This window comes from Oncorhynchus gorbuscha, linkage group LG06 (assembly GCF_021184085.1).
Source record: "Oncorhynchus gorbuscha isolate QuinsamMale2020 ecotype Even-year linkage group LG06, OgorEven_v1.0, whole genome shotgun sequence".
NCBI classification, from domain to species: Eukaryota; Metazoa; Chordata; class Actinopteri; order Salmoniformes; family Salmonidae; genus Oncorhynchus; species Oncorhynchus gorbuscha.
In genome coordinates this window covers 48845612-48864102 of record NC_060178.1, presented here as the reverse complement: position 1 = coordinate 48864102, position 18491 = coordinate 48845612, and the positions used below count along the sequence as shown (strand labels likewise).

Below are 18491 nucleotides of genomic sequence, written 5' to 3'. Positions count from 1 at the left end.
TCTTGCTATGAGACTCAAAATTGAGATCAGGTGCATTGTTTCCATTGATAATCCTTGATGTTTCTAAAGCTTGACTGGAGTCCACCTGTAGTAAATTCTATTGATTGGACATGCTTTTGGAAAGGCACACCTGTCTATATAAGGTCACACAGTTGACTGCACGTCAGAGCACAAACCAAGCCATGAGGTGAAGTAATTGTCCGTAGCCCTCTGAGACAGGATTGTGTCAAGGCACCGATCTGGAGAACAAATGTCTGCAGCATCGAAGGTCCCCAAAAACACTTAAATGGAAGAAGTTTGGCACAACTAAAACTTTCCAAGACCTGTTCACCTTGCCAAACTTAGCAATCTGGGGAGAAGGGCCTTGGTCAGGGAGGTGACCAAGAACCCGATGGTCACTCTGACATGGCTCTAGAGTTCCTCTGTGGAGATGGGAGAACCTTCCAGAAGGACAACCAAGAGAAACACCTTTGGCTACAGCCAAAAAGACTGGAAAGGTGAGCAATCAAAGGCTTCCTTCTCCGAGGGGACACCCAACCCTTCTACCTCCTTGTCCTCCAAAAAGAAGGGACTGATCTCACTGAAACCCAAGTGCAGTAACCGAGCAAGGTTGGTTGGTGTGCATTGTGGAGATATATTAGATTCCAGCTAAAATATAGATGCAATATGTAAAGTGTTGGTTTCATGAGCTGATGTAAAATATCCCAGAAATGTTCCATATGTCGAAATGTGTTTTGATCACTGTTAGCATTTCTCTTTTGCCAAGGTAATCCATTCACCTGACAGGTGTGGCATATCAAGAAACTGATTAAACAGCATGATCATTACACAGGTGCACAGGAAAATAAAAGGCCACTCTAAAATGTAGTCTTGCCACAACATAATACCACAGATGTATCAAGTTGAGGGAGCGTGCGATTGGCAGTCTGATTGTGGGAATGTCATTGTATGCCGCAGCATTAAAATGTCCCTTCACTTGAACTAAGGAGCCTTGCCTGAACCATGAATAACAGCCCCAGACCATTTTTCCTCCTCCACCAAAATTTTGTCCGTCAGACTGCCAGATGGTGATTCATCACTCCAGAGCCCAATGGCGGAGAGCTTTACACCATTCCAGCCAAAGCTTGGCTTTGTGCATGTTGATCTTAGGCTTGTGTGTGGCTGCTCGGCCATGGGAACACATTTAATGAAGCTCCCAACGAACAGTTCTTGTGATGACGTTGCTCCCAGAGGCAGTTTGGAACTCAGTGAGTATTAAAACCGAGGACAGACTATTTTTTTACTAGCTTCAGCACTTGGCGGTCTTGTTCTGTGAGCTTGTGTGGTCTACCACTTCACAGCCTAGACATTACCACTTCACAATAACAGCATTTACAGTTGACCGGGGCAGAAATTGAACAAACTGACTTGGAAAGGTGACCTCCTATGCCGGTGCCACGTTGAAAGTCACTGAGCTCTTCAGTAAGGCCATTCTAAAGCAAATGTTTTTAGCCATGGAAATTGCATGTCTGTGTGCTCGATTTTACACACCTGTCAGGAATGGGTGTGGCTGAAATAGCCAAACCCGCATACCTTTGTGTGGTGTGTGTTAACGGTCTTCATCATAATACCATCATTGAAAACAGTGAAAAAAAAGAGTCATGGGTTTTTTGTCTTTATTTGCACATTGTAAATGAACAACGCATCCAGACAACTTACAACAATCAAAGGTCAAATGAAGTAACATGTGCACCGCTCTCCTAAATAATCACGGTGATTATTGTACTTATTTCCATGCACTAAAATCATCAGCGTCATCAATCACCTCTGATTGGCTTCCTCCATGGGGGGAGGGTCTTCGTGATCAGTGTAGGGAAGGAGAGAAAAAAGGTTATTGGCTGCGGAGGGCTGTAACGTTGACAAGGAAAGGGGTCTACTTCCTTGAAGAGTTGCAGGGATATTGGACACCTGTAATGACAAGAGTACACACAACTACTATCAACAGAATGAACTCTCTGAAGCTTTATGTAGGACTGAACACACCAGGTCAGGATCTACAGCATGTTTTAAATGCATACAGTGCTTTCGGAAAGTATTTAGATCCCTTGACCTGTTCCACATTTTGTTACGTTACAGCCTTATTCTAAAATGTATTAAACAAAAATATATCCTCAGCAATCTATGCCCAAAATGACAAAGCGAAAACAGGTTTTTAGAAATGTTTGCAAAATAAAAACCTTATTTACATAAGTATTTAGACCCTTTGCTATGACACTTGAAATTGAGCTCAGGTGCATCCTGTTTCCATTGATCATCCTTTATGTTTCTACAACTTGATTGGAGTCCACCTGTGGTAAATTCTATTGATTGGACATGATTTGGGAAAGGCACACACCTGCCTATATAAGGTCACACAGTTGACAGTGCATGTCAGAGCAAAAACCAAGCCATGAGGTCGAAGGAATTGTCCGTAGAGTGCCGAGACAGGATTGTGTCGATCTGGGGAAGGGTACCAAAAAATGAATGCAGCATTGAAGGTCCCCAAGAACACTGGCCTCCAACATTCTTAAATGGAAGAAGTTTGGAACCACCAAGACTCTTCCAAGGGCTGTCCACCTGGCCAAACTGAGCAATCTGGGGAAAAGGGCCTTGGTCAGGGAGGTGACCAAGAACCCGATGGTCACTCTGACAGGGCTCTAGAGTTCCTCTGTGGAGATGGGAGAACCTTCCAGAGGCACAACCATCTCTGCAGCACTTCACCAATCAGCCCTGTATGGTAGAGTGGTCAGACGGAAGCCACTCCTCAGTAAAAGGCACATGACAGCATGCTTGGAATCTAAAGAACTCTCAGACCGTGAGAAACACGTTTCTGCTGAGCATCACTTCTAAATGCTGAGTGTCACTTCTGGAGGAAACACGGCACCACCCCTACGGTGAAGTGTGGTGGCAGCAGGGACTGGGAGACTAGTCAGGATCGAGGAAAAGATGAACAGAGCAAAGTACAGAGAGATCCTTGATGAAAACCTGCTCCGGTTCTCAGAGTGGGGTGACGGTTCACCTTCCAACAGGACAACGACCCTAAGCACACAGCCAAGTAGTGGCTTCTGATCTAACATCTCTGGAGAGACCTGAAAATAGCTGTGCAGCAATGCTCCCCATCCAATCTGACAGTGTTTGAGAGGATCTGCAGAGAAGAATGGGAGAAACTCCCCAAATACAGGTGTACCAAGCTTGTAGCGTGATACCCAAGAAGACTAGAGGCTGTAATCGCTGCCAAACATGCTTAAACAAAGTACTGAGTAAAGGGTCTGAACTTATGTAAATGTGATATTTCCATTTATTTTTACAACCCTGTTTTTGCTTTGCCATTATGGGGTATTGTGTGTAGATTGAGAGGGGGAAAAATAATTTGAATACATTTTAGAATATGGCTGTAACCTAACAAAATGTGGAAAAAGTCAAGGGGTCTGAATACTTTCCGAAGGCACTGTAAGTCACCACACAACTGGCAAACAGTCATGTTGAAACCGTACAATGATGTAGTCAGAGAAGGGTGATTTTTGGAGAATATAATGAAATGTACCATGGAGGGGTACTTATAGTGGCTGGTCTTGCTTGGGTCAATCTTGGCGAGGGACTGCACATCCCGGTCCCGAGCATTGACCACCCGTAAACACAGCTCCATGTTGCCCACCTAGAAAACACAGACACACTACTTCGACGTCTGATCCCTTCGTGTGTGTTTCATCATGTGTCATTGCATCTTGCATGGCTTTCACACCTCATGACTTTTGACTCATGAATTGTATGTCATCCTCAACTGATATTGTCATTTTAAAGACATTATGTATAATGGATTTCCAATCCAACTTCATTCTAACCACTAGCAGTCAGTGAGACGGGTGTCTGCCCTCACCTGGGGGACTGAGTTGAGCTGGACTGGACTGAGGGATGGTCGGATGGGGAGGGCACGTACTGGCACTCTCCAGTATCCGCTCTGAACCTGATTGTGCTGGTCGAAGAGCTCCAGCCGTGCCCAGCCCCGGGACACCATCCTCTGGACCTCCTGCCCGTAGGCGTCCAGTCCTCCGGCAGCTTGAAGCTCAACCACCAGAGACAGGGAGGGAGACGGCTGCATCCTGAAGGTAGAGAGTTTTGTCTTTTATTATTATTAATATATATATATATATATATATATATATATACACACACTACCGTTCAAAAGTTTGGGGTCACTTAGGAATGTCCTTTTTTTTGTCCATTTAAAATACTATCAAATTGATCAGAAAATACAGTGTAGACATTGCTAATGTTGTAAATGACTATTGTAATAATAAAATAATAATAATTCCTCTGTCCAGTGTCTGTTCTTTTGCCTATCTTAATCTTGTATTTTTATTGGCCAGTCGGAGATATGGATTTTTCTTTGCAACTCTACCTAGAAGGCCGGCATCCCGGAGTCACCTCTTCACTGTTGACTTTGAGACTGGTGTTTTGCAGGTACTATTTAATGAAGCTGCCAGTTGAGGACTTGAGGCAGCTGTTTCTCAAACTAGACATATGAATATGTAGATATTCCTTAAAAAATCAGCCGTTTCCAGCTACAATAGTCATTTACAACATTAACAATGTCTATACTGTTTCTGATCAATTTGATGTTATTTTATTGGACAAAAATGTTTGCTTTTCTTTCAAAAACAAGGACATTTCTAAATGACCCCAAACTGTTGAACGGTAGTGTATGTGCAGTGGCAAGTAAAACTATGTGAACCCTTTGGAATTACCTAGGTGAAGATCGAATCTAATTTTAGGACCAATTTATGCCGAAATCCAGAGGGTTCACATACTTTTTTTGCGTGTGTGTGTATACATGCATACAATTATTTATTTTACCCCTTTTTCTTACCAATTTCGTGTTATCTAATTGGTAGTTAGTCTTCTCCCATCGATGCAACTCCAGTACGGACTCGGAAAGGTAAAGGTCGAGAGCCATGCGTACTCTGAAACATGACCCTGCCAAGCCGCTTCTAGACACACTGCTCGCTTAACCCAGAAGCCAGGCGCACCAATGTGTCGGAGGAAACACCGTCCAGCTGGTGACTGAATTCAGCATGCATTTGCCCGGCCCGCCACAAGGAGTCACTAGAGCGTGATGGGACATGGACATCCCGGCAGACCAAACCCTCCCCTAATCCGGACGAAGCTGGGCCAATTATGGGCCGCCTCATGGATCAAACCCGGGTCTGTAGTGATGCCTCTAACACTGCGATGCACTGCCTTAGACCTCTGCGCCACTCGGGAGGCAGAGAGTTTTGTCTTAGACAAATGTGAAAGAGTGCATTTTCATTCCACCCCAAGTTGTAGTGAACATGCAACCTTCTGAACAACACCACACACAACTTAAAGGAAACTTTAGCTAACAGAGCACGAGACAAGTCTGTCACTCAGTGAGGATTAATTGCCTTTTGATCTCAGGGAAGGTGGGCTGTCACCGATAGACTCCAGCCAACATGCTCTATGGACGAGTTTCACATGTACTTTTTCTTCTCCGGGTGCGTTGCTTACCTGGGCATAGGCTGTTTGACTGCCAGGAGGGCATAGTTCCCAGGGGGCACAGTTTGACTGTAGGGCTGACCCCCTCCAGGCTGGCACTGTGTAGGGGGCAATGGGGTAGGCCGCCCCACCTCTTGGCCTCCAGAGTAGAGACCAGCCACCGGACGCAGAACCCTCAGCGTGGCATCTACCCCAAGCATCAAGTCATAAAAGACAGCAAAACCAGCCCTGCAAATCAACAGGGTTTAGAGGTACTTCATACCTGTATATCTGAGTTAGTTATATAAATGTGTCTCTAATAATGTATGTGAAGGTAATGTTTTATTTTAATCATATAGAAAACTGAAATAGCCAACATAGATGTGCTGGTCATAATGGACTCACGCAGGGTCATAGGGCGCAGGCCCAAGGGAGTTGAGTACATGCCTTTCCTTGAGCGCGGAATGGGGCCTGGGCTGGATCTGCAACAAGAACATATGGAGGATGTACTATATGGGCCTAATGTCGTCAAAGAAAACCAGATAGATAAACAGCAATATTAACATAATAGCTTTACCAGGGCTGGAGGGGCATATATCTGGGCAAGGGGATGCATGGCTGGTGGGGCAGGGAATGGAGGGGGTGGGGGCAGCCTCCTGTCCCTAGGGCCCTCTCTGACTCGCTCTACTTCCCTGCGAAGGCTCTCAAGCTCCGCCTGAATGCTGGCCATGTAGTGGGTGTGTTCTCTTTGGATCTTATGGAGCTCAGACCCCACTGTAACTGGATCAGAGGAATATAGAATCCCATCCAATTAGGGACTCTACAAGCACTGGAATGGATAGTAATTCTACACATCCCATGGTAGTCACTGTGAATGTGGTTACTCCTAACTGCCATTGTTTATCGGCGATGTTGCTTGTCTATGTGTATAATTATGTGCATGTTAATCACAGCGATGAGATGGAGAGGACAACCCACTGTCTTCCCGACGGTGTTTGTCTCTGGCCAACTGGATTCTGAAGATCTCTTCCTCCAGTCTCTGGTTCTCTTGCTCCACAGCCAGCACCTCTGAGTTCCCAGCCTGCTGAGGAGGCTTCGTCCCTGGGCAGAGAGAGCGGGAGAGAAGGGGTGGTTAGAGAGGCACCAAAGTTAAGAGGAGACAGTATACAGTTATTTGTCTCTTAAAGATAACAGAAAGACAAATAGGTGCAGGCACAGGCATAAACATGCACAACAGAAACAAATCACTCAAGGTGGCACTAAAGCACCAAATGTGACATCCTCCATACAGGACTGACACTCACTCTTCCTCCTGCCATTGTTCTCAGCCCCAGATTGGGCCTGTTGCTCCAGAGTGTGGGCCTCTGCCTGCATGTCATGCATCTGGGCCAGGACAGCCGGCTCAGAACCACCTGCCTGCATGTAGTCCAGCCTCAGAGCTCTGTCACACCAACAGACACAGTCAAACACAGACATAGATACAGATATGTTGCAGGATAGTAATACCGTACATTGCTACTACTAACACTACAGCAACTATTTAACCAGGTTAGCCATTGAGAACACATTTTCTTGTTGAATAATGACCTGACGGCTACTTACTTGCTCTATGATTACAGCTTCTAATATCACCAACAATGGTGCTAATAATAATATGTACCTTTTGTACTATAAGGTGTAGCTACACTAATACATACAAATATTACTTACCTTATTTGGGTGGAGAGGGGTCCATCCACAGAGGATATTAGGTCAAAGTTGGAGTTATGTCCCTTCCTGTGGTCAGGGTTGGGTGAGTCAAACGTGACCTCTTTGACCCTATGAAAAGCACAGAAGATATTAGGTCAAAGTTGGCATTATGTCCCTTCCTGTGGTCAGGGTTGGGTGAGTCAAACGTGACCTCTTTGACCCCATGAAAAGCACAGAGATATTAGGTCAAAGTTGGCATTATGTCCCTTCCTGTGGTCAGGCTTGGGTGAGTCAAACGTGACCTCTTTGACCCTATGAAAAGCACAGAAGATATTAGGTCAAAGTTGGCATTATGTCCCTTCCTGTGGTCAGGCTTGGGTGAGTCAAACGTGACCTCTTTGACCCTATGAAAAGCACAGAAGATATTAGGTCAAAGTTGGCATTATGTCCCTTCCTGTGGTCAGGCTTGGGTGAGTCAAACGTGACCTCTTTGACCCTATGAAAAGCACAGAAGAACATCTTTGTTTGTTGCTTTTTTTCTTCTAGTTTATAACCATGTCTATTTATAACTAATAACTCATCACTTACAGTTGAAGTTTCAGCCACTGCACAAATTTCTTGTTAACAAAATCATTTTGGCAAGTCGGTTAGGACATCTACTTTGTGCAAAACACAAGTATTTTTTAATTTTTTATTTCCAGACAGATTAATTCACTGGATCACAATTCCAGTTGGTCAGAAGTTTACTTGCACTAAATTGACTGTGCCTTTAAACAGCTTGGACAATTCCAGAAAATGATGTCATCGCTTTAAAAGCTTCTGATAGGCTAATTGACATAATTTAAGTCAATTGGAGGTGTACCTGTGGATATATTTTAAGGCCTACCTTCAAACTCAGTACCTTCAAACTCCGTGCCTCTTTGCTTGACATCATGGGAAAATGAAAAGAAATCAGCCAAGACCTCAGGAAAAAAATTGTAGACCACAAGTCTGGTTCATATTTGGGAGCAATTTCCAAACGCCTGAAGGTACCACGTTCATCTGTACAAACAATAGTACGCAAGTATAAACACCATGGGACCACTTAGCCGTCATACCGCACAGGAAGGAGACGCGTTCTGTCTCCTAGAAATGCCCGTACATTGGTGCGAAAAGTACAAATCAATCCCAGAACAACAACAAAGGACCTTGTGAAGGGTACAAACGTATCTATATCCACAGTAAAACGAGTCCTATATCGACATAACCTGAAAGGCCGCCCAGCAGGGAAGACGCCACTCCTCCAAAGCCGCCATAAAAACAACAGACTATGGTTTGCAACTGCACATGGGGACAAAGATGGTACTTTTTGGAGAAATGTCCTCTGTTCTGATGAAACAAAAATAGAACTGTTTGGCCATAATGACCATTGTTATGTTTGGAGGATAAAGGGGGAGACTTGCAAGCTGAAGAACACCATCCCAACCGTGAAGCACAGGGGTGGCAGCATCATGTTGTGGGGGTGCTTTGCTGCAGGAGGGACTGGTGCACTTCACAAAATAGATGGCTCATGAGGATGGAAAATTACGTGCATATATTGAAGCAACATCTCAAGACATCTGTCAGGAAGTTAAAGCTTGGTCGCAAATGGGTCTCCAAATGGACAATGACCCCAAGGATACTTCCAAAGTTATAGCAACACGGCTTAAGGACAACAAAGTCAAAGTATTGGAGTGGCCATCACAAAGCCCTGATCTCAATCCTATAGAGCAGTTGTGGGCAGAACTGAAAAAGCGTGTGCGAGCAAGGTGGCCTACAAACCTGACTCAGTTACACCAGCTCTGTCAGGAGGAATGGGCCAAAATTCAACCAACTTAATGTGGGAAGCTTGTGAAAGGCTACCCAAAATGTTTGACCCAAGTTAAACAATTTAAAGGCAATGCTACCAAATACTAATTGAGTGTATGTAAACATCTGTCCCACTGGGAATGTGATGAAAGAAATAAAAGCTGAAATAAATCATTCTCTCTACTATTATTCTGATATTTTAAATTCTTAAAATAAAGTGGTGATCCTAACTGATCTAAGACAGGAAATTTTTATTATGATTAAATGTCAGGAATTGTGAAAAACTGAGTTTAAATGTATTTGGCTAAGGTGTATGTAAACTTCCGACTTCAACTGTACAGTCATGGCCAAAAGTTTTGAGACTGACACAAATATTCATTTTCACAAAGTTTGCTGCCTCAGTTTGTATGATGGCAATTTGCATATACTCCAGAATGTTATGAAGAGTGATCAGATGAATTGCAATTAATTGCAAAGTCCCTCTTTGCCATGCAAATTAATTGAATCCCCAAAAAACATTTCCACTGCATTTCAGCCCTGCCACAAAAGGACCAGCTGACATCACATCAGTGATTCTCTCATTAACACAGGTGTGAGTGTTGACGAGGACAAGGCTGGAGATCACTCTGTCACGCTGATTGAGTTTGAATAACAGACTGGAAGCTTCAAAAGGAGGGTGGTGCTTGGAATCATTGTTCTTCCCCTGTCATCCATGGTTACCTGCAAGGAAACACATGCCGTCATCATTGCTTTGCACAAAAAGGGCTTCACAGGCAAGTTAATTGCTGCCAGTAAGATTGCACCTAAATCAACCATTTATCGGATCATCAAGAACTTCAAGGAGAGCGATTCAATTTATGTGAAGAAGGCTTCAGGGTGTCCAAGAAAGTCCAGCAAGCGCCAAGACCATCTCCTAAAGATGATTCAGCTGCGGAATCGGGGCACCACCAGTACAGAGCTTGCTCAGGAATGGCAGCAGGCAGGTGTCAGTGCATCTACACGCACAATGGGACGAAGACTTGCCCTGGTGTCAAGAAGGGCAACAAAGAAGCCACTTCTCTCCAGGAAAAACGGCAGGGACAGACTGATATTCTGCACAAGGTACAGGGACTGGACTGCTGAGGGCTGGGGCAAAGGGTTTTGTGGCCCATAAGTTAATTGACAGCATGCCAGGGTGGATTGCAGAGGTCTTGAAAAAGAAGGGTCAACACTGCAAATATTGACTCTTTGCATCAACTTCATGTAATTGTCAATAAAAGCATGTGACACGTATGAAATGCTTGTAATTATACTTCAGTATCCATAGTAACATCTGACAAAAATATCTGAACACACTGAAGCAGCAAACTTTGTGGAAATTAATATTAGTGTCATTCTCAAAACCTTTGGCCACGACTGTGTGTGTGTGTGAGATGGTCATTTGCTGCCATCTCGTGGACTCACCCAGGCTGCAGGGTAGTGATGTGGTCTTTGAGCTGCTGTAGAGCCTCTTCGTTTCTCTCCTCCCGATCCCTCAGCTCCAGCAGCAAGGTCTCCAGGTGGGCCGTGCTACCCTGCCCTGCCAAGGCCCCAAGCTGCCATGCAATGTCTGACACACACACACACACACACACACACACACACACACACACACACACACACACACACACACACACACACACACACACACACACACACACACACACACACACACACACACACACACACACACACACTAAATGTAATCCATTACAGTTACTAGTTACCTGTCCAAAATTGTAATCTGTCATTTAATTTTGGGATTACCCAAATTTAGTTACTTAATCTGAATACTTTGCTTTTGGATTACTTTCCAAACCATCAAGCACATTGGTGTGTCATGATAGTGGTCTCTGACTTGTGGTCAGACACATTGTATATAGACTCCCCCCCTTTTTTTTCGACTGTGTTATTGACTTGTTAATTTGTTTACTCCATGTGTAACTCTGTGTTGTCTGTTCACACTGCTATGCTTTATCTTGGCCTTGGTCGCAGTTGCAAATGAGAACTTGTTCTCAACTAGCCTACCTGGTTAAATAAAGGTGAAATAAAAAATAAAAAATTAAAAGACTCTCAGGTAGAATAAACTTAACTGGAATGTCATTGAGAAACCAGAAAAGTATCATAATGTTGTTGCAAATATCCTTTCTGTATAAAAAAAATGATACAAGAAGTAATCTATTTTTTTTTACCCCCTTTTTCTCCCCAATTCCGATCTTGTCTTATCGCTGCAACTCCCCAATGGGCTCCAGAGGCAAAGGTCATGTCATTTGTCCTCCGAAACATGACCGGCCTAACCGTGCTTCTTAACACCCACCCCCTTAACCCGGAAGCCAGCTGCACCAATGTGTGGAACAACGTTCACCCTGATGACCAAGGTCAGCCTGCAGACGCCCAGCCCAGCACAATGAGTCGCCCGGCCAAACCCTCCCTTAACCCGGACAATTGTGGGCCGCCCTATGGGACTCCCAATCACAGCCAGTTGGATCATACCTAGGTCTGTATTGCTCGGGAGGCAGTAATCTAGTTTTTTTGTATTGTATCTGTAAAGTTACATGTAACTGATCACACTAGCCAATTTAACTTTTCTACATGAAAATCTGTATAAGAGATTCCTTCCTCCATATCTTTTTGTGTTGGAGGATCTCTATGGCCCCTTACCCTCTCTCTGTTGCTCCAGGAGGTGGTTGTGGGTCTGTATCTCTGCCAGCTCCTGGTTGTGCTGCTCTGCCATCTCTCTCAGCCTCTCCCTGTGGGCACGCTTTCTCCCCAACACCTGAACCTGGTCCTCCAGACCTTCGGTCTCAGTAGGCCATTTCGGCAGGTTGGGCATACTCCCCTCAATCGACATCCTCAGCTTGTGAAACTATAATTTCAAGCATGACATTTGTCTGAGTCTGTTAATTAATATTAAAGGGACTACAAAGGTGGCTATAGGTTATATTGCATGTCTAGATGGTTCAGATTAAGCGTTGGTAGGCACCTCATTCGTAAGGTTCCTCTCTGACACACTGCCCTGTAGGTTATCTTCTTTCCCAGCTCTCCGTTCTGTGTCATTGGTCCTCCCCTGCATGTTCTGTAGCTGCGTACCCCGCTGCTCTCTCAGCTACCAGGAAACAATAAATGTTAGACAGACACACTACAAGAGCCACTATAACAGCTAACACACTTACCCTTATGAGATCAGGGGTGCGTGCCGGTTTTGGATAGAGTCCCTTTCGCTCAGGCTGCTCTTGTCTCAGCACCGTAGGGTCTCCAATGCTGCTCCCGATACAGAACGATGCTTTATGCTTCTCCAGAAGGCCATGGGAGCGGAATGCCATACTACACTCCCGACAACGGAACTCTCCCAATGACTCCATCACTGCGTCCATTTTAGTCAAGTTCGCAGGGTTTCAACAAAAGGCAAACACCACACGTCCCAAGAGTGAAAAATGAAATGTACTCCTAAATGAGCTAAACGATAATCATTAGACTATTTACCCCTCCCCCCCCCAAGTAAACATAGGTTGTTATGCGGTTCCTTTTCTCATGTGCGTAACAGGACTGGATATGCTTCTGGTGATTATCCCTGTTGGTTGGTTACTGTCACCATGTCGACGCCTGTGTTGTGGAGGACGGAGGGCCACAGCACGGAATTCTCAAATCAGCTCTATAGTCTTTGACTACGCAAATTGCTTTTACAGGTGTCACTGGATAAGTCTAGTACTAAACATATCACTTCTGTATTTGATTATTTTATACAGAGAAGCAGACAACTGGCAATCTGATGCAAAATATTTATTAAAATGCTATTTTTTTTAAGATGCAGTAGTTTCTTTCTCGTACAGTACATGACGCCAAATCAGTAAATAATGTTCTCAAAATAATCTGAAATCTTTCAAAAGTCACACTTTTTATATTTTTTTTACAATCCACCTTGAATAAAGGCTGCAAGAACAATATGCAGACAAAATAAATCAATGTTTCAAAATGTACCAAATTAGAAAAGCAAACAAAAAACAAAGAGCCTTACATTTGTGGTAAAGCAGTCTGAACATTCTACCAGCCAGGATTTATTTCCGTCAAAATCTAGTACTGTAAATGCATACATGTTACAACACCAGTTTCTCGTGTAAGAAAGCAAACTAGTTGTGTCTTAATACAAGCAGTAAGGGGATTTGGGAGACTAAGTTTACAGTCTATCAAACAAAGCAATGTCAATATCAACCGCTCACAATGATAGTTTCCTCAACACAAATGCTACAAATTGTTTCGGCAAGAGCAGGGGTCAAAGCCACTTTTCAAAATAATCTATTGATTGAAGTAATTTGCCAGTTAAATCATTGTTGTTGATTTTCCAAAACAAAATAACAATTCTGATGTGTTTTGTGTTCATGTAACAGTCGTCGTATGAAGGAGAAGAGGAGGACCAAGGTGCAGCGTGGTATGTGTCCATATTTATTAAAATGATCACGGAAATAACAAAGAGAAACAACAGAAAACAGTTCTGGCTGGTGCAGACACACAACAGGAAACAGTTCTGGCTGGTGCAGACACACAACAGGAAACAGTTCTGGCTGGTGCAGACACACAACAGGAAACAGTTCTGGCTGGTGCAGACACACAACAGGAAACAGTTCTGGCTGGTGCAGACACACAACAGGAAACAGTTCTGGCTGGTGCAGACACAACATGAAACAGTTCTGGCTGGTGCAGACACAACATGAAACAGTTCTGGCTGGTGCAGACACACAACATGAAACAGTTCTGGCTGGTGCAAACACAAACAGGAAACAGTTCTGGCTGGTGCAGACACAACATGAAACAGTTCTGGCTGGTGCAGACACACAACAGGAAACAGTTCTGGTTGGTGCAGACACACAACAGGAAACAGTTCTGGCTGGTGCAGACACAACATGAAACAGTTCTGGCTGGTGCAGACACACAACAGGAAACAGTTCTGGTTGGTGCAGACACACAACAGGAAACAGTTCTGGCTGGTGCAGACCACAACAGGAAACAGTTCTGGCTGGTGCAGACACACAACAGGAAACAGTTCTGGCTGGTGCAGACACACAACAGGAAACAGTTCTGGCTGGTGCAGACACACAACAGGAAACAGTTCTGGCTGGTGCAGACACAACATGAAACAGTTCTGGCTGGTGCAGACACACAACAGGAAACAGTTCTGGCTGGTGCAGAAACACAACAGGAAACAGTTCTGGCTGGTGCAGACACACAACAGGAAACAGTTCTGGCTGGTGCAGACACACAACAGGAAACAGTTCTGGCTGGTGCAGACACACAACAGGAAACAGTTCTGGCTGGTGCAGACACACAACAGGAAACAGTTCTGGCTGGTGCAGACACACAACAGGAAACAGTTCTGGCTGGTGCAGACACAACATGAAACATTTACATTTAAGTCATTTAGCAGACGCTCTTATCCAGAGCGACTTACAAATTGGTGCATTCACCCTATGACATCCAGTGGAACAGAAACAGTTCTGGCTGGTGCAGACACACAACAGGAAACAGTTCTGGCTGGTGCAGACACACAACAGGAAACAGTTCTGGCTGGTGCAGACACACAACAGGAAACAGTTCTGGCTGGTGCAGACACACAACAGGAAACAGTTCTGGCTGGTGTAGACACAACATGAAACAGTTCTGGCTGATGCAGACACACAACAGGAAACAGTTCTGGCTGGTGCAGACACACAACAGGAAACAGTTCTGGCTGGTGCAGACACACAACAGGAAACAGTCTACCTAAATATGGTTCTCAATCAGGGACAACGATTGACAGCTGCCTCTGATTGAGAACCATACCAGGCCAAACACAGAAATAGAAAAATGAACATAGACAACCCACCCAACTCACACCCTGACCAACTAAAACAAAGACATAACAAAAGTACTAAGGTCAGAACGTGACAGTTCAATTGACATTTTAGCTCCTGGGAAAAGACTAAAAAAATGTATCAAAAGAAAGAAAAGCCCTAAGGAAGGCGTCACCTCTGAACCATCTGTCACACCAGTGTTTGTATGACCAGTCTCTCGTGAATGAGCAGGAAGAGTGCAATTGAGCAAGGCACCGTGACTTGAGGAGGGGTGTAAAGCCACGTTAGGTGTCTGTGTCGTCATCTGATGTCTGGCTGCTACTGGTGCTCTCGGTCTCTGTAACCTCTTCTAATTCAGGCTCTAAAGGGTTTCTCAAGGACAACAGCAGGGGCAGGCCCTTGAGAAGAGGCTTTAGGTGAACACTGTTCTGGCCAAACCTGTTCCTCTTCAACTAGAAAACACAGACAGTTTTGCACCAGGTGAGTTGATTGTATTAGTTTTGGAACAGGGCTGCATCTTGGGTGCATAAAGTACTTAAGTAAAAATACTTTAAAGTACTACTTAAGTAGTTTTTTGGGGGTATCTGTCATTTGTATTTGGCAACTTTTACTCCACTACATTCATAAAGAAAATAAATGTACTTTTTACATCCATTTTCCCTGACACCAAAAAGTCTTGTTACATTTCAAATGCTTATTAGCAGGACAGGAAAATTGTCAAATTCACACACTTATCAAGAGAGAATCCCTGGTCATCCATTCTGCCTCTGATCTGGCTTGGCTATCTGTAAATTGAAAACAAGAAAATTGTGACGTCTTGTTTGCTTAATGTAAGGAATGTCAAGTCAAAATCAAATTGTATTGGTCACATGCACCGAATACAACAGGTGTAGACTTTACAGTGAAATACTTACTTACAAGCCCCTAACCAACATACAGTTAAAAAAAACATGAGAGAATTAGAAATAAATGTAACAAGTAATTCAAGAGCAGCAGTAAAATAACAATAGCGAGACTATGCACAGGGGGGTACCGGTACAGAGTCAATGATGCGGGTGCACTGGTTAGTTGAGGTAGTATGTACATGTAGGTAGAGTTATTAAAGTGACTGTGACTATGACTAGATAACAGAGAGTAGCAGTGGTGCAAAATAATGGGGGAGGGGGGGGGCAATGCAAATAGTCTGGGTAGCCATTTGACTAGATGTTCAGGAGTCTTATGGCTTGGTGGTAGAATCTGTGTAGAAGCCTCTTGGACCTTGACTTGGCGCTCCGGTACCGCTTGCTGTGTGGTAGCAGAGAGAACAGTCTATGGCTAGGGTGGCTAGGGTCTTTGACCATTTTTAGGGCCTTCCTCTGACACCGCCTGGTGTAGAGGTCCTGGATGGCCGGAAGCTTGGCCCCAGTGCAGTACGCACTACCCTCTAGTGCCTTGCGGCCAGAGGCCGAGCAGTTGCCATACCAGGCAGTGATGCAACCAATGCTCTCGATGGTGCAGCTGTACAACCTTTTGAGGATCTGAGGACTGATCTGTTTTCAGTCTCCTGAGGGGGAATAGGTTTTGTCGTTCCCTCTCTTGTCTTGGTGTGCTTGGACCGTGTTCGTTTGTTGTGAAGAGGGCACGACAAAACCCAGTCCTGGAGGGCCGACACACTTGTGGTTTTCATCCTGTCCTTCTAATAAGGGACTAATTCAGACCTGGGACACCAGGTGAGTGTAATTCACTACGAGGTAGAAACAAAAAAAAGTGTTTTCAGGCCGTAATTTAACAGCCCTGGAGGCAGAGCAAAATCTCAGGCAGAGCAGCAGTTTAAGTGTCTTACTCAAGGGCTTAACGGCAGCAGATGGCACCTGAGATTCTGATGGCAGAAACCCACTGGTTGCCAGCTCACTCCCACCAAATTTCCCCGTCAGCCCTGGGATTTGAACCGACAACCCTCCGGTTACTGGCACTGGAGATGATGAATACATTACATTATTAATTTGTTTAAAAGGTTTCATCGCTTTAGAATACGCTTTCTTAGGAGTTATTGTGTTCATGTTTGTACAAAATGCTTATTTGCATTTGATTGTGTGATTAAATACATTTCAAGCTGTATGCAGAACAACACAGCATGAACATTTGGGATTGGTTGCAGCCAGGTTGTGGCTTTGAGAGCTTCAAAGTTGAGAACCCATAGGACCTTCAGAAGTGTGTCAATGTATTGGAGGAAGTATTAGAGGAAGTCCAGCCATGGTGGATTGGGAGTTGAAGGGAAGTGAGTGGTGATTGGATTGTCTGCAAGTCCATCAATGAGTGTGGTGCTGGAAGTGAAGCATGATGGGGTTGGGCTTGGAAAGTACCTTTCTATAACAGCCTGAACTCTTTTTATCCATCTCTGAAATGATATTACAAATATCCAAAAAACAAATACTTACTGTAAGAAATGTGTTTTATTGAAATGAATATGCAACAGTTTTATACAACTCAAAAAATGCATACTCCAAACAGTTTTATTGTTATGGTTCATCCTGGGAATAAATGACAGAACTCAGAGAGGGCTTACAATTAGACAGGTGGAAGATGCAATAGTGTACAACCACCACATGACATTGAGGCAATGTTATGGCAACATTTTGTGGTGGTTGTGTGTTTGTTGGGTTAAACAAATCTACTTTGAAACAAAAGTACACACCTCACATGGTAATGGGATTTTTTGTATTTTTTTTAACAAAACCTGTACCATGTCAGATATGAGTTGGAATGCATTCAATTTTGAGTTTGCATCCCAATATTACATTTTATATACAGTGCATTCAGAATGTATTCAGAATGCTTCACTTTTTCTACATTTTGTTACGTTACAGCCTTATTAGAAAATTGATTCAATCGTTTTTTTCCCCTCATCAATCTATACACAATACCCTATAATAACAAAGCAAAAACAGGTTTTAAAAAATGTATGAAAATGTATACAACAATTTTAAACTGAAATATCACATTTATATAAGTATTCAGACCCTTTACTCAGTACTTTGTTGAAACACCTTTGGCAGTGACTACAGCCTAGTCTTCTTGGGTATGATGCTACAAGCTTGGCACACCTGTATTTGGGGAGTTTCTCCCATTCTTCTCTGCAGATCCTCTCAAGCTCTGTCAGGTTGGATGGGGAGCAACCATTTACCGGTCTCTCCAGAGATGTTAGATCGGGTTCAAGTCTGAGCTATGGCTGGGCCACTGAAGGATATTCAGAGACTTGTCCCGAAGCCACTCCTGCGTTGTCTTGGCTGTGTGCTTAGGGTCGTTGTCCTGTTGGAAGGTGAACCTTCGCCCCAGTCTGAGGTCCAAAGCACTCTGGAGCAGGTTTTCATCTAGGATCTCTCTGTACTTTGCTTCGTTCTTCTTTCCCTCAATCCTGACTAGTCTCCCAATCCCTGCTGCTGAAAAACATCCCCACAGCATGCTGGGGATGTGCCAGGTTTCCTCCAGACGTGACGCTTGGCATTCAGGCCAAAGAGTTCAATCTCATGGTCTGAGAGTCCTTTAGGTGCCTTTTGGCAAACTCCAAGCAGGCTGTCATGTGCCTTTTACTGAGGAGTGGCTTCCGTCTGGCCACTCTACCATAAAGGCCTGATTGGTGGA

The 18491-nt window shown here is 44.1% G+C and overlaps 1 protein-coding gene across 4 annotated transcripts; it reads right to left on the bottom strand.

The window, feature by feature from the left end:
* Positions 1-1645: 1645 nt before the first annotated feature.
* Positions 1646-12613, bottom strand: ccdc17 (coiled-coil domain containing 17). Of its 4 annotated transcripts, none has more exons than XM_046351822.1 (13): positions 12219-12613; positions 12029-12151; positions 11707-11911; positions 10471-10615; positions 7222-7329; positions 6816-6952; positions 6463-6612; positions 6089-6291; positions 5917-5993; positions 5545-5760; positions 3896-4118; positions 3563-3673; positions 1646-1947 (listed from the first exon to the last, which is right to left on the bottom strand). In XM_046351822.1, exons 1-13 carry the CDS (start codon positions 12417-12419, stop codon positions 1801-1803), a joined length of 2046 nt encoding a protein of 681 aa, XP_046207778.1. In that variant the 5' UTR covers positions 12420-12613; the 3' UTR covers positions 1646-1800. The 4 variants fall into 4 exon arrangements, with proteins under 4 accessions (XP_046207778.1, XP_046207779.1, XP_046207780.1 ...); XM_046351823.1 differs by having other exon boundaries at positions 6089-6285; XM_046351824.1 differs by having other exon boundaries at positions 6490-6612.
* Positions 12614-18491: the final 5878 nt, after the last annotated feature.

What these genes read in the sequence shown, in the direction of transcription:
- ccdc17 (XM_046351822.1), bottom strand. Translation starts at nt 12,419, where the DNA reads ATGGACGCAGTGATGGAGTCATTGGGAGAGTTCCGTTGTCGGGAGTGT. An exon ending in GTCCTCTCCATCTCATCGCT is followed by an intron (nt 6,292 to 6,462) that starts GTGATTAACATG and finishes CCTCTGATCCAG; the next exon opens with TTACAGTGGGGTCTGAGCTC. An exon ending in GTCAAACAGCCTATGCCCAG is followed by an intron (nt 4,119 to 5,544) that starts GTAAGCAACGCA and finishes CTCTACCTTCAG; the next exon opens with GATGCAGCCGTCTCCCTCCC.